Source organism: Rhinatrema bivittatum, chromosome 7 (assembly GCF_901001135.1).
Source record: "Rhinatrema bivittatum chromosome 7, aRhiBiv1.1, whole genome shotgun sequence".
Lineage (NCBI taxonomy): Eukaryota > Metazoa > Chordata > Amphibia > Gymnophiona > Rhinatrematidae > Rhinatrema > Rhinatrema bivittatum.
The window spans coordinates 139,339,818-139,355,512 of record NC_042621.1 but is presented as its reverse complement, the minus strand read 5'-3'; the positions used below and the strand labels follow the sequence as shown (position 1 = coordinate 139,355,512).

At 45.0% G+C, this 15,695-nt stretch overlaps 1 protein-coding gene across 1 annotated transcript in view; it reads right to left on the bottom strand.

Annotated features, from left to right (window-relative positions):
• CNOT1 (CCR4-NOT transcription complex subunit 1) overlaps positions 1 to 15,695 on the bottom strand; it is a 987,642-nt gene that overhangs the window by 467,944 nt on the left and 504,003 nt on the right. The window contains 3 exon segments of the mRNA XM_029609242.1: positions 5,993 to 6,223; positions 7,138 to 7,216; positions 7,679 to 7,965. Coding sequence (XP_029465102.1) covers positions 5,993 to 6,223; positions 7,138 to 7,216; positions 7,679 to 7,965 — 597 coding nt within the window.

Here is a 15,695-nt window from a genome sequence, read left to right as displayed (position 1 = left end):
GACTGGTTCCTGGTCTGAGAACGAGGTGCTTGGTAGCGAGTCCTGTAAGGGTTGAAGCGTTGAGAGCTTCTACCTCTGGATGGCCTAGGAAAAGGGCGCTGGTTCCTCCTTGACTTGTCTTCTGGTAGACAGGGCAATGGAGAGGCGCCCCATTTGTTAGCCAGTTTCTCGAGGTCGCTGCCGAACAGGAGGGATCCCTTAAAGGGCATTCTTGTAAGGCGAGTCTTGGAGGAGTCGTCGGCCGACCAATTTCGTAGCCAGAGCTGTCTCCTGGCTGCCACTGAGGATGACACTCCCTTGGCTGCCGTACGGACTAGGTCAGAGGCAGCGTCAGTGAGGAACGAGAGGGCTGATTCCATTTCTTCTCCCGGGGTGTTGTTCCTGGCTTGTGATAAACAGGAATGCGTCACCACGGTGCAGCAGGTCGCAATATGTAGGGACATGGCTGCCACCTCAAAGACTTGTTACAGAATGGCGTCCATGCGCCGGTCATGTGCATCCTTGAGGGCCGCCCCTCCCTCCACCAGAATGGTGGTGCGCTTCACAATTGCGCAAACTATGGAGTCTACCTTGGGGCACGCCAGCAGCTCCTTGGTTGCCGGGTCCAGGGGGTACATGCCAGACAAGGCCCGACCCCCTTTGAATGAGGCGTCCGGCGCATTCCACTCGAGATCAATTAGCTGCTGTGCTGCTTGTAGGAGGGGGAAATGGTGGGCCATTTGACAAAGGCCTTCCAGCAGGGGGTTCATTCTAGGTTCCCCTGGGGTGCCGTGGCCCGGGATAGCCAGCTCGGACAGGCATTGAGAGACCAGGTCTGGGAGATCCTCCTTAAGAAAGAAGCGTCTCATGGTTTGATACGGCTCTATCCCCGAGGGAAGTTCTCCCTCCTCGGGGAGCTCTTCTTCTTCCACAAAGCAATCTGAATCCCCATAAGTGGGGCTTCCGGGTGGCGGGTGGCCGTGCCTAGGTCTTGAGGGTCCAGGGGTAGGGTCATCCGGTACATACGGGTCCGTTCGGGGATCAGACTGCATCTTGACAAAGGCGTGAATCCCCTTGAATAATTCCACCCATGAGAGCGAAGCAGGTTCTAGCCTTAGGGGCACCAGGTCTCTAGGGTTCCCTGGCTGCTCACCGCAGCCTGCTAGGTCTGGTGTGTTCCCTGAGGAACTAGCAATTACGCTGGGCTGGGACCGGCCCTGGCCTGGAACTCTCAGGGCCTCCTCACATTGGGCACATAGGGAGTCTGCTTCCTCGCTCTGTGTGGCTCTGAGGTGGCATGCGGAGCAGAGGCCTAGAGCTCTTATGCCTGATTCTGGAGGCGCTGGCTCTGCAGACGCATGGGCTCTCATACGCTCCATCGCGTCTGTTATCTCTATGTGCTTTGTAATATGCGCGAAGATGTGCGCCTCTCAACGTGCGCCTAGCAACGTGCGCCCAATTAGTTTCGGGCGCCTATCCTACGCGCCCGTCGCCTGTGCGCTAGTCCGTCTGAGCGCTAGGGCGAGGTGGCGAACCAGGGCAGATGGTGACGGCGAGCAGGCAGGCAAATGGCGACCTCCTAGGCGGGCTGCCACACAGGCAGACCCCGCTAATCCTCGCTTCCTCTGAGACCAGCAAAGTAAAGATGTACGCCTTACCTGATCTTCGGCACTTCCCGGCTGCGACCTGGGCGGTCTCCGGCTGCGGGGAGAGAGGGTAATTACCGTCACCGCCGCGCTCGAGGAAGTGCACCTGCTGCCTCTAGGCCGCGCCCAAACTCATCTCGCTTGGGGGCCAAGTCCTCACCGCGAACGGATCAGGACCGAGGCCGCCTCTATGCCGCGCCCGAGCCCTTCTCACTCGGGGGCTAGGTCCCTGCCACGAATCGGCCACCGGATCGAGGCTCGTACCTCCGAGGGACCACGGAAATCACCTTGGGAAACTCAACTGGGGGGAGGGACCCGATGGTATCACCGCAGGAGTGCGGGGCTCGTCTTCAGGTAGGATTCTTCTATGAATTTAGTCGTTAGAATTTGGAAAAACACTCAGCGAGCGTGAGGTAGCTCCAAACTGCTTTGGAGACGGAAATTACTGAGCGCCTGCACTTCCTGCAGGGGTATATGTACCACGTGCTGACGTCAGATCTGTCTCCAACTGCTAGCACAAGCACACTATACCCATTTGTAATGAGTCCATCTGCTACACGCTAGGAAATAAGCTCTTGGGAACAGCTGGGCCGAAACTATCTTGATGTGAAGTACTCTCTAGACAGTAATAATTTATAAATGTATGGATAGAAGACCAGGTGGCAGTCTTGCAGACTATGGAAGCTGGGAAAAGAAGAGATAAGGAAGCTATGATGTCCAAAGCGAGGCTATTTACCTTATTTTGAAGTTGTTTTCCTGATTGCATTTTTATTTATATTTTGCCTTTCAGTACTTCAAAGCAGAGTGTTTACAATCTATTGTTAGGCTCAACCAGAAGTCCATGTGGACACAGATTCTTTTATTTTTTTTTTTTAATACCTCTGTGATTGGATTGAAGGAGATGCCTAGTTGTAAGGGCAGTCTATAAGACTTTCTAATCTCCAAATAAAATAAAGCTCTTCTGTAGCCCAAGGTCTAAAAAGCCTGTTCGCCAGTATTGGTATGTGATCTTGGGAAAAAAAGGCTGGCAACAAAGTGTATTTACATGAAATTGAGACCATTTTAGATAGAAACTTAGGATGAGCTTTCAAAATTATTCTGTTGAAAATTTGAGTATAAGGAGCATAAGAGCCTAATCTTTGTAATTTGATTATTCTGTGGACAGAAGTTACTACCATTATAAACAAAACCTTCCAGGAAAGGAATTTTAATTCTGCTGTTGCTAGAGGCTGAAATAGCAAGGGCTAAGCAAGAACTATATTTAGATCTCAAGGAGGAGGATCTTTCACTGGAAGTTTAAGAGGGTTTAGTCCATTCATGAATCTAGATTACTGTAAAATGGTTAAGCTATGACTATACAGTCACCTTATGGGAAAGTAGCCATGTGTCAGTTCCACTAAGACTTCAGGTATCACTGTGATTATCTCAAAGAGATGAACTGTGATTGAGTTAGTTTTAAAATCTGCATCAGATAGTTAAATACTGAAAAGGAACAGTTAAAAGGTTCTTGCTTCAAGAACCTTTTCCATTTAAAGTTGTAAGATTTCTTGGTACAGCATTTTCACAATGATAAAACAACCTTACAGGCCGATACAGTAAGGAGCGGTAGGAAGAGGTGCGTTAGTGCCGGGCACACCCGCGTTTGCCGCACGCACAGTTCAGATCACTTACCGTTCAATACTGTATTTAAATAGCATGCAAATGCAAGCCGCGTCCAAGAAGCGTCCGTGAAGCGTTAGGCCCGCGCAATCCATTTTACTGTATAGAGTGCTATACAGTGCCTACACAGTATCCTGGGTGCGCTGGTACCTGTCATTTCAAACATCATTTCAAATGACGTTTGAAATGACAGGTACCAGGAAGTGGATGGTTCTCCTACGCTCGGGCATCGGGGATTGCGAGTCCCGAAGCAAGCAAGGCGCAGGGCGAAAATTAAAACAAAAGTGAATAAAGTGTAATAAAAGTAAATTTACTGCATGTGAATTTTCTTTGAACAGTCCTCTCTCTCCTCCTCCCGTGGCACGCACCGCGGCTCCCCTGCCTCCCGGGGGCAGCTGGCGGCGAAAGCGGCTTCCAGCAGCCCCCGCCGGCGAAGGTGAATGAATGTGCGCCTGTGTACGCCTGTGCGTGCAATTTGGGCGCTCAAGGCGTGATGTCACGACGTTTGGCGTCACGGCGTTCGCTAATGCACTGCCTTGAGCGCCCAAATTGCATTCATTCACCTTCGCCGGCGGGGGCTGCTGGAAGCCGTTTTGGCTCCCCTGCCCCCGCAGGCGAAGGTGAATGAATGCACGCCTGTGTATGCCTGTGCATGTAACTTGGGCGCTCAAGGTTGTGCATTAGCGAACGCCGACGTCACACGCCGTGACGTCACGCCTTGAGCACCCAAATTGCACGCACAGGCGTGCATTCATTCACCGCCGGTGGGGCTGCTGGAAGCCACTTTCGCCGCCGGCTCCCTCCACCTGGATGAATGCACGCCCGCCGGCTCCCTCCGCCTGGATGAATGCACGCCCGCCAGCGAAGGTGAGTGAATGAATGCACGCCCGCTGGCTCCTGCCTGGATGAATGCACGACTGCCGGCGCCTATGGGTGTGCATTCATCCAGGCATACGGGCATCCATTCATCCACCTTCGCCAGCGGGGGCTGCTGGAAGCCGCTTTCGCCGCCGGCTGCCCCGGGAGGCAGGGGAGCAGCAGTGCGCGCCTCAGGAGGAGGGGAGAGAGGACTGTTCAAAGAAAATTCACATGCAGTAAGTTTACTTTTATTACACTTTATTTACTTTTGTTTTAATGACATGTCGAGCCGATTTTCGCCCTGCGCCTTGCTTAGGGAGGGGGGGATTTTGACCGGAGCCTGCCTATTATGTGAAGCTTGCTGGGCAGACTGGATGGGCCGTTTGGTCTTCTTCTGCCGTCATTTCTATGTTTCTATTGTTGTCACACCACACTAACTCCAGGGTAAGGGTCCCGGGGGGTGAGGGGGTCGTTTGCCCATGAAATTTCGTCTCTCTGACCTGATGCTCCACACTAACGCAGGGGTAAGGGTAGGCGGTAAGTTAGCAGGTTAAACGCGCGGCAAAACTACAGGTTAAAAAAGGAGATAATCGGGGTGCACATTACTGTATGGGAGGGAATAGCTAATTGGAGCATTTACATCTCATATACATGCTGCGCGCGGAAAGGGTTACCGGTAGATTTAAAGAAGCGGTAAGGATGAGTTAAAAGGGATAGTGAATTGCAGGTTGGACTTACGCGGCCAAATTGTGAGTTAGAAGCGGGTTAGAAGCAGGGTAACCGCGGCCGCGCTTTACTGTATCGGCCTGTTAGTTAATTCAGCAGAAGAAATTAATTGGCTTTCAATACCCATTCAGATGGTGCTAACTGTAGGTTAGGATAAAGATTCACATTGTGTTGAATGATCAGGGTTGGGAAAATTTGTGGTTTTTCAAAGATGTAAGAGGCCTAAGGTTAGAGTTTTCCAAGGCTGAAAGAGAGCACATTATAGCAGGGTGAAGCAACCATTCTATGAGGCTGAAAGTGCTAACAATGAGTCTGCTAAAATACTGTCAATCCCTAGGAGATAAACAGCAGTGAGATGTATCTTTGTCTCATTAATTCCTTATCCTGTCAGCTACTTTGCATAATTAATGACCCAGGCCCCACCCCAACACACTTGTTTATGCAGAATTTTGTTACTTCATTGTGGATTATTGGGCTTTTCAGTTGATGACAAAAACAGTGAAACATGCAATCATCCTCAAAATAAAGCTATAAAAGATAGAATCAAACATAAAAAGGAGCCACTTGAAAACTAAAAAAATCATGACTCCTAGTCATATGTGATGTAAAGCAGACTTCACAGCATGAATCAAGGTGGCTGCCAGACTTGGGCATTCCACACTGCTGCTTTAAGATAGCTTAACTTGCTAGATTTATCCAATTATTTTGGCTTTTTTTTTTTTTATATACTGCTTCCTCATTCTGATTTGTTGTCACATATTTTATTTATTTATTTATTTATTTTTTTTTAAATAAGCATGTATCTTATGGCCATGCCAAACTAAAAATTGTATGCACTGGATCTTCTCAAATTCATGTTTTGTTTATGCTTTACAAATGCTACAATGCTTGCAAAGCATGGATAATCAGAATACTAATTTCAGTATATAGAAATTGGCTAAATAGCTGAAGTTCACACAAATTTTATAAACAAATCTCTTAATCAGAATAAAAAAATCTTAAGGAATATTTCAACTATTAAGTGAAAAGTGAACGGTTTAAACAAACTAGTACTGCAACTTAGAAACACTAAGTATCCTCAATCCCACTTTGTAGAAGTTGAATAAAAGCAGCACGGCTCTTACTGGCACATCCTTCTTGAAGCTGACACCGGTTGGTCTGGTGATGGTAATAGTTTTTGCTACAGTAGTGGTGGTTGAAGTTGTGACAATAGTGCTGACTTGACCTGCAAGAGGAGCTTTGGCTGGAACTTGGGCCTGGGCCTGAGCCTGGGCAAGTGCAATACTTCCAGGGGTTGTGATTGAACCCTGCATCTTGACAGGAGGGTCTCGAGACTGCTGTCCATACTCAATGTACTGAAGAAAAGAAGCAACAAAACACTAAGTTTTATAGTCCTTGAAAAGAGAAATTAAAAAATATATATATATACGACAACCAACCACCTTGCATTTCATTTACAAAAGATATAACAAACATACTTCCAAGTTTGGGGCTTTGATGTTTTTGGACAACACTCTCCCACAAACAAGTCGAATTTATCATAAAACTGTTAATGTCTAACAAACATTTTCACCCTCAGGAAAAAAAGCAAAATTTCAAACAGTTATAATACAGAACAGATTTTACTTGGAGAGAAAGTGAAATTAAAGCAGTTAAACATTTCCACTCAGTCACATATAACCCAATCCAAAATGCACCCCTCAACTCTTCAGTTTATTGCATTCCTGAAGCCACTTTTTGATAAAGTTGTTTGTAATACAATAGAACATGAATTAAATTAAAATCCACCATTCAAAACCTTTTGGGTAAAGTGTTTATTTTTCAAACATTAATATATGCATTTCAGGAGGCTTTGATAATTCACAGAATAAAGTCTTATCCTTTTATCCTTGGGACAAGGGACAAGTTAAAGTCAACTTGAGGGCTGAAGTTGAATGCGCAGCATTTTTTTCTGTTAAAATCGCAAGGGATAGGTTTCCATAACACAAAACAGACTGCACATAACCAGGAGCTGTCAATCTGTGCTCAGTCTTTGGATGTTTGAATACTGAAGTGTCAAATACTTCTTTAGCTTGAAAAGAATATGCCCCCCTGCAACCAAGGCTACAATCAACTACAGTAACATGAGGAAAAACTAATTAGAACTGCCTGACTTGTCTTGGTGAGAATTTCAATTTCCCTCACAGTCCAACTTTCACAGGCAAAAATTTCTGAGCACCACAATTTTTTTTTAATGTTAAGAATTGATTTTGAAATGGACAACACTCACCTCTTGTAGATGATGGGGAAACTGTATAAAGTGACTAATAGAAGCCAAGTGCTGACAATACTGGGGATAGTCCTTCAATCTATCAGCAGCAAGAATATCCGTCAGTCAGGGAAGAGCATGCATGTAAATAAAGAACACAATACGGTGGCCACCATACTGAACTCCAACTGCTAAGAAGCCCTTTACTTTGCTTAGTTTTACATATACAAAGAGGCCAGGTTAAATTAGGTACTTTTGTTATAAAATATCCTAATTAACCACTGCTACCCCATTCCCAACTTAGGTTAAAACTATTTCTAATACCCAACTTATATATAAAACCTATAATCTCATTAAGCAAAAAGGACAATTATCCATCCCCTCCCCCATCCCTCGTAAAACAGACCATTGACTTCATATATGCTTTAACCAGTACCCAAATAAAATCTAAAATTACTACTTTATAAAAGTGATGTTAAAATATTCATATATCAAAATAAATGAATAAAAGTTAGCAAAACATTTTACATTTTAAGAAAGTTTCAAGAACAATGTAACTCACCTATTTTTAAATCTATCTAGTGCAGCAATACCAAAATAATACATTTTGGATGCAAAAGGCTTGCGCAAGGCTTCAAGAACATAGCGCAGGGCAAGGCCCAATGCCATGTATGTAACCAGTCCTTTTTCTATTATCCCGCCAAAGAGACAGGCCGTTATGTGCAGCTCCTTGTCTGGGTACTGGGGAAAAAAGCGGTACTCCTCAAACAAGTTCCTTAGCATACAGTTAAACACCTCTCGTTCACGTTTAATGTTGGAGTCCTTAAATCTCTGTAGCATTTCTAACACCTGTAAACAAATCAGAAACCATTACCAATTAGGCTCACTGCACTGCAGTTAGTTTCATAAGGACAAATTCAAAATGCCCACCATTGGCTACGAAAATAAGCTAAAAAGATTGCCACCCTCAAATATCGATTCAACTATCTACTTATTTTTTGGCCCATTATTTAAAAGGAGACAGGGTTTATATTGCTTTGTTACATGCAGTCTGTGTTTTCAGATGAGGACAAATTCAGAGATCTGCATGCAAAATACAGCTTTAAGTAATTTAAGATCAATTTATCAACCTGCGGCAGGCATCAATGTACATGACTAACCTGCAGTAGAAATAGGGACTGCAACAAACATGCAATATTGTGAGTAGTGGGTTAAGAGATGCTTTAAAATCATTACTGACTCAAAGCATCAGTTTTAAAAATTACTTCCTCCATATACCTTGGTTTTTACATGTCCAAGTTCCCCACTGGAACTACCGTAAAAACAATGAGATTTGGAATGTCTGTGTGTTACAATTAAATGGCCAGGACTAGCCAGGAGTTGTTCATTTAATTACATCATTTAATAAAGTGTAAGCAATACTATGCAATCTTATTCTCTTGCTAAAGGACTATCCAAATTTTAGATTTTGGGTCGACAAGGTGCCTAGGAATCACATCCTGGCATCCAGGATTTGTCCAAATAGAGCAGGAAGTAGAATGCCTTAGAGCAGCCCCAGACGCAGCTAGAAGGAAACATGGTAAGCAGTCTGGGGAACAGAGCCAGTGTAACACTGCATCCGCTAGCTAGACTATGGTAGTGAGGCAAGAAAGATAGATGGGGGACTCAGGGATGGAGAAAGTAATAAGGAAGGACTCAGCACAACTTTCCATAGAGTGAAAGTTTGCTTACCGTAAACAGTGTTTCCGTAGATAGCAGGATGAATTAGCCATGCTGTCTGGGAGCATCAAGCTGACCGGGAAGTAGGCGGAGTTTCTCTCAGGTAGTGACAGTTTTAACTGTGCGGTCGTCTTCCCGCGCAAATCCGTTTCTCTCCTCAGTCTCTTTGTAACCAAGCGAGGTGTATAGCAATTAAATGTAGAGTAGTCCTGGACTATCTAGGGAGGTGGGAGGGATCGCAAGGCTAATTCATCCTGCTATCTACGGAAACACCGTTTATGGTAAGCAAACTTGCTTTTTCCCCCGTCGATAGCAGGGCTGAATTAGCCATGCTGTCTGGGAGTCCCAAGCTCCCGGGTTGCATCCATATAGGATGTTTATGAAGTTCTGGATGACAACCCTTAAGCTGAGTAGACAGTCCTAAGTAATAAGATTTGACAAGACTGCTCTACCTAGTGTGGCGTCTGTAGAAGCTTACTTGTTAATGCAATAGTGTGACGTGAAGGTCTGAAGAGAAGACCAAGTTGCTGCTTTGCAAATGTCTACTTATGGTACTTTTCATAAATGGGCAACTGAGGTTGCTGTGGCACATATTTGGTGTGCTTTTGGTTTGCTGCTAAGCTTGGCAGAATGTTTAATATAACAGAATTCTGTGCAATGGCACAACCAGTTCACTATGGTTCTTTTAGAAACAGGCTGACCTGGGGTGTTTGGACTGAAGGAAAGGGATAACAGATGGTCTGGATGGAGAGTAGGTTCTCCGTTTGTAATAAGCCAAAGCTCTTTTGCAGTCCAATGAGTGCAGGAGTTTGTCCCGGTGATTAAGATGCGGCTTTGGTTTGAAGATGGGTAAATGTAATTGACTGAAATGAAACGGCATTTTGACCTTTGGAGGAAAGAAGGGTGAGGCCGCATAGTGACCTTGTCATGGTAGAACTCCAAATAAGGAGAATAGTGAACTAAAACTTGCAGCTCACTAACTCTCCGTGCAGATGTAATTGCTACAAGGAATACTGCTTTCCAGGTCAGATATTTTATGTGGCAGGAATCGAAAGGCTCAAAGGGAGAAGCCATGAGTTGCTCTAACAGAATGTTCAGGTCCCATGGTACGGGTGGTTTTGTCGTTGGTGGTTTTAAATGTAACATGCCTCGCATGAATCTGGAGATGAGGATGATTAGAAATAGGAGACCTTCATGACAGTGATGAAAGGCTGCAATGGCGCTGATGTGTACTCGAACAGAATCATACACTAAATCGGAAAGGAAGAGGGTATGGAGGTATTCCAGCAGTTGGGTCGCTGTGGATGAGAAAGGGACTAGTCGCGGCGCACACCATTTCATATATCGGCGCCATTTCCCTGCATAGTTACGTCTAGTAGAGGGTTTTCTTGAGGCAATCAGTATGTCCTCTAGGTACGAAGGAAGGCCCAAGTGGGTTAATACACTCCTTTCAATCCCCAAGCTGTCAGATGGAGGGATTGGTGCACTGGATGGAGGAGTGTGCCTCCCTCCTGAGTCAAAAGATGTGGGTGATTTTCTAGTGGAATTGGCTGGCATATGGAGAGAGACGCATGAGATACGCATACCATTTAATATTTTTTCTTTTACGTTTTCTGTTAAGTAACCTTTTTTTCAAGTTCCTACCTTATGCCTTTGTTAACAATTTTATTATAAATGTTCTCTGTATTTGACTATGGAAATATTTTTTCCTGCTTTTTCTGTTTTATGTAAACCGGTATGATTTGCATTTTAATGTAAGAATGTCTGTATATAAAAATTATAAATAAATAAATACCAAGGTTGTTTTAGCCATGCTGGAGCTATGAGGATCAAGTCTATGTCTTGGATGCATTTCTGGATCATCCTGGAGATTAGCAGAATGGGGGAGGGATAGGCGTACAGTAGGCCCCCTGTCCAAGGAATGAGGAAGGCATCTGGAGTGTAATGAAGTTTGCTTGGGCGATTGTTTTGTCTGGCAAAGAGGTCGACTGATGGGAAACCCCAGCATTAGAAGATCGAATGAGCTACTTCCCGATTGAGGGTCCACTCGTGTGGATGGAAGATTCTGCTTAAACGATCTGCCGTGACATTGTCCAGTCCTGGCAGGTAAGTAGCTTGAGGTGTAATTCCGTTTGCTGCCGTCCAATACAGTATTTGAAGAGCTTCTCGGCAGAGTTCCATGAACCAGACCCTCCTTCCTTGTTTATGTAGAACATTGAGACTTGGTTGTCTGTGTATACCATGAGGCTTTTCCCTCGGACCTGTGGAGAGAAGGTCTGTAAAGCTCTCCAGATCACTCGAAGTTCCAGGAGGTTGATTTGGTGTGTACATTCTCTGGGAGACCAGGGACTTTGGGTTTTTAAGTCTAAAAGATGGGCTCCCCAATCTTTGCGGGATGCATCCGTCGTAAGGGTTAGCGGATGCATAGGCATTCGAATAGGGGCGCCCGAGGATAGGTTGACGGGAGACATCCACCATTGAATTTGTTTGGTGATCCGTATTTTGGAGGAGAAAGGTTGCAGAAACTGTGAGCATTGATTCTTTAGGCCCCATTGCAGACGTCGCATGTGTAGCCTCGTGTAGGGAACATGGATAGCCGCTGCAATGCCGCCCAGGAGGTGAAGGACTCTGTGTGCAGAGGTTTGCATTTGATTGTGCAACGTCTGAGCCAGGGAAGTGAGTGTGTGAATTCTGTCTTGTGGAAGGTATGCTCTCACCTCCAATGTGTTGGAGTGCTCCAATGAATTGCAGTGTTTGGGTCAGCTGCAGATTCGATTTCTCGTAATTTATCAGGAACCCCAATGACTGGAAGCAATTTATAGTCTGGATCATGTGAGCTCAAAGGGTTGCAGGATCCGAAGCCACCAATAACCAATCGTCCAAGTAGGGAAAGATTTGGATTGATAATTTTCTGAGGTGAGCCACCACTAAACATTTCGTGAAAACTCTCGGGGCTGAAGAGAGGCCAAAGGGTAGGACTTTGTATTGGTAGTGCTGTCAGAGCCTTGAAGCAAAGGTATCGCCACGAGGAAGGGTGCATGGGTATATGGGAGTATACATCCTTCAGATCTATGGAACAGCCAGTCGTTGGGTTGCAGGAGAGGTAGAATGTTCTTGAGAGATCATTTTGAATTTTTTTTTCTGAATGTTTTGTTGAGGTTTTGTAAATCCAGGATCGGACAAAGACCTCCGGATTTTTTTGGAATGAGAAAATAGTGGGAATAGAACCCTTGATTCCTCTGCGATGGAAGTAGTTTGTGAATGGATTTTTGGATGCAGAGATTGCTTATTTCTTTATGTAGATACGCAGATTGGGATGATGTTCCTCTGAGACAAGGAACATAAGGAAATTTGGAGGGATGATGAAATTTAGACGATAACCTTCTTTAATGACATCCAGCACCCAACGATCTGTAGTGATTGCTGTCCAATTGGCATAGAAGTGTAGGCGACCACCGATGAATAGTGGTGGGGGCAGCTCAGGGTTGCTCAAAAAGCCGGTGTCTGCTTTTGAGGGGCAGCAGTTCCTTGTTTTTGTGGACGCTGTTGGCGAGGACACCCATGAGACTGCTGAGATTGGGAGTGGTATCGTTGCGGAGGATAAGTTTGTGGATGATTAGTCTGGTAGGGCCTGAAAGCTGTCCTCTGGTATGACCGTCTTCTAAAGGTAGGAAAATATTTCCTGTATGATGAATGAGAATCTGTGGGTGTTGTGAGCGCTGGCACCGCAGTATTTTCTTTTAAATGTGCAACAGGGTATATCAGCCAACTTATCATGGACATCCTCTCTATTAGAGCTAGCTCTCAACCAAGCCATTCTACGCGCTGCCATGGCTGTTGCAGATGAACGTGAAGAACATTTGAATGACTCGTATACTGATCTCAGTAAATGTTGTAGCCCGTCCTCCATGTCTGTGAAGGGTTCTGGTAAAGAGTTATCAGGGGCTAGACAGAGAGAACGCAACTTTTGCAGATTTTCAAACAAATACTGAATCATAAAATTGATGGTGTTGAATCCGTGTGATGAGCATGGAGGAATGATAAACCTTGCGCCCAAATTCATCCATGGATTTATGTTCTTTTCCTGGTGGAGAGTTGGCATGTAGTTTACACCACTTTGCCTTAGAGAGCGGATTCCACTACAATAGAATGAGGAGGCAATTGCGCCGATTCGTAAATAGTGGAATTGAGCATCCTATATCTTAAGTCAAGTTTCTCTGGACGTAGGTCCTGTAGGGAATGGTTTTTCCCACATCTTGTGTAAAACAGAGTTTAAAACTTCGTGTGAGGGCATAGCTGTGTGTTCTGGCGGCATATTAAAAATTTTTAGAATGCCCAGAAACTCCGACCTGGGGTCTGGAATTTTTCCTGTTTTGACATTTAAGAGGTTTCCCACCTTCTCTATAAACTTTGAATAGGTTAGGTCTTCAGATGGGGAGTAGGGCTCTGAAAGACCGTCTGTAGAGTCAGAAGGCACGCCCATAGATGAACTGGGCGAAGATGTTGACCATTCAGAGAGTGGGCTGTCTGGACGTGCTGGTGTCTGAGGCAACTCAGATGGAACTGGTTGTGAGGGACCAGGTGAAGCCGGCGCTGAAGATGGAGTCGCAGGCAGTGGATGAGTAGATAACCTGTAAACCGGAGTGAAGGCAGCCTGCTATACTTCGGTATATAAAAACTACGAAATAAATAAATTGTAAATCCTGGAAAAATGTATTTAACGCTTGAGAGATCTGAAGCATTGCCTTAGAGGCGAGATTGGACTGTGATGGAAGTGGTGTTTGAGGAAGAATCGGTAGAAGAGGTCCTGTAGGTGGTACCAAGGGTTTCTTGGTCTTCTGCGGAGATGGTCCTAGTGGAGGGGACCGTAGTCCACTATGAGATGGTGATTCCCCACTTGAGAATGACATACCATTGGGTGAAGGAGCTCTGGATGAATCAGAGCCAGAAAAAGATTCAACTTCTACATCTGAGTCCACACCTTGCTGTGGCGCAATGGAAAGAAACGGCACTTGAAGTATGTGTTTAGTTTTTGTGTGCTCTTTCGAGGTTGACTCCTGCTTGGAGGAAGAATTAAGTGTGAGGAAGGTGTTTTAGACTGCAGTTCCTTCTGGGATTGCATTTTTCCTTGTGTTCCATTGCGTGCCGGTATCTGTGTTGCGCCAATATACCATGCTGCGCCAATGCGTTGTGATGTTTTGGCGTGTTGTGCTTCGTTGTGTTGTGCGCCGACCGCTTATGATGCTTAGAGAAGATAGGCATTGATGCGTCATGCTTCAGGCGCTTCGAGTCAGTTGATTTTTCTTCAACGCATGGGGGTGGTGGGAACGGAGCCCTGAATCCCGGTAGCCTCATGAGGGGATTTATGAGGAAAAACCTCGACGCCTTTGAATTGCACTGGTCGCTTTCCAAACCTGGCTGATTGCTTGTCTCCCGGCTCCAACGATGCAGCTCTTTTAGAGGACTTCTTCAGTGTCTTCTCCGGTCCCGGAGAAGACTGAGTGGAGAGCACTCTCAAACATGCTATACGCTCCGTCTGTTGCTTCTGGGCCTGGGGTGAGGAGGGGGGGGGAGGAACCACGACATCCTACCACAGTCCCTGCATGAGACTTGGTCGTGCTCCAGGCCCAGATAGTTGTAACAATAATTATGTCCATCTGTTATGGACATAATTTTTCCACATTGGCAGTACTTAAACCCGGAGGGTTTAGGAGCCATACTGCCAAAAAAGGTGTCTATCGAAAAAAGACAAATTGCAAAATTCGCAAAAATTTCCGAGGAGAGAGAGAGAAACACCCCGTGTGCTATCAACTCGTGGGAAAAAAAAAAAGAGACTGATGAAGAGAAACTGATTTGTGCGGGAAGATGACCGCACAGTCACTATCTGAGAGAAACTCCACCTACTTCCCGATCGTGTTGACGCTCCCAGAAAGCATGGCTAATTCAGCCCTGCTATCGACGGGAAATAGTCAAATCACCTCAGCAATCTGGAAACAGAAACATTGGCTGGCAAAGGGAAAGTAACCAACTTTTGATAGAGTGCCTGAACAGAGGATAGATATAAAATGACAATTGCAACACTTAATGTAAGACATACATCATTTATGCACACTCAAAACTACATGACAATTACTTCCAAGAAGTATTTAGGCAGTGATTCACCAACATGTTATTAGTGAATAGACCCCATTACAAATAATGGGGACTGTGGCAAAGATGTCTTAACATTTACCACAGGTTATCGTGAATTAGTGAATCAGCCCCTAAAAACTCTGGCCTCTGGATTTAATGCAGTTCTAAGACCCTATTTAAAAAAATAAAAAAATTCATAAAACTATTAAAGAGATGGCATAGGAGAATCTCTTTATATTGCACAATATAGCTCTCCAAATTAGAAACTGTACATAGCCTTTGCCATAGCGCCTTCATTCCCTGTATATGGAAAGTAAACTATGCAGCAGCACTAGGAAAATAAACTCAGTAACAAGTTATTTCTAGAGAAACATTCTGCAGCGTCATAGGCACCTGTTGTGGTCCCAAAATGGACAAGGCTTAATGTAACTCTGTAAGGACAACTGTGCTTTCTTTAAAAAGAAGAAAGATTAAGACAACTGCAGTTAGAGATACCTTAAAGCTAGATGCTTTTATTCCTCAGACTCCAAAATTAAATCCAAAGACATTAGTAGAGAATGTGTGAGGAGTCTCCTCAGTAAAAGTGGTCTTTTGTGCACACAAAGGACTGGAGTAATATGGTATGCTAGGCTGAATAAGTTGCTAGACTCCTCCAGGGAAAGCAGCTTTGGTTGATGCAGGAGACAGAATTTATACTGTTTCCAGTGTTAAACACTAACAATATGGGT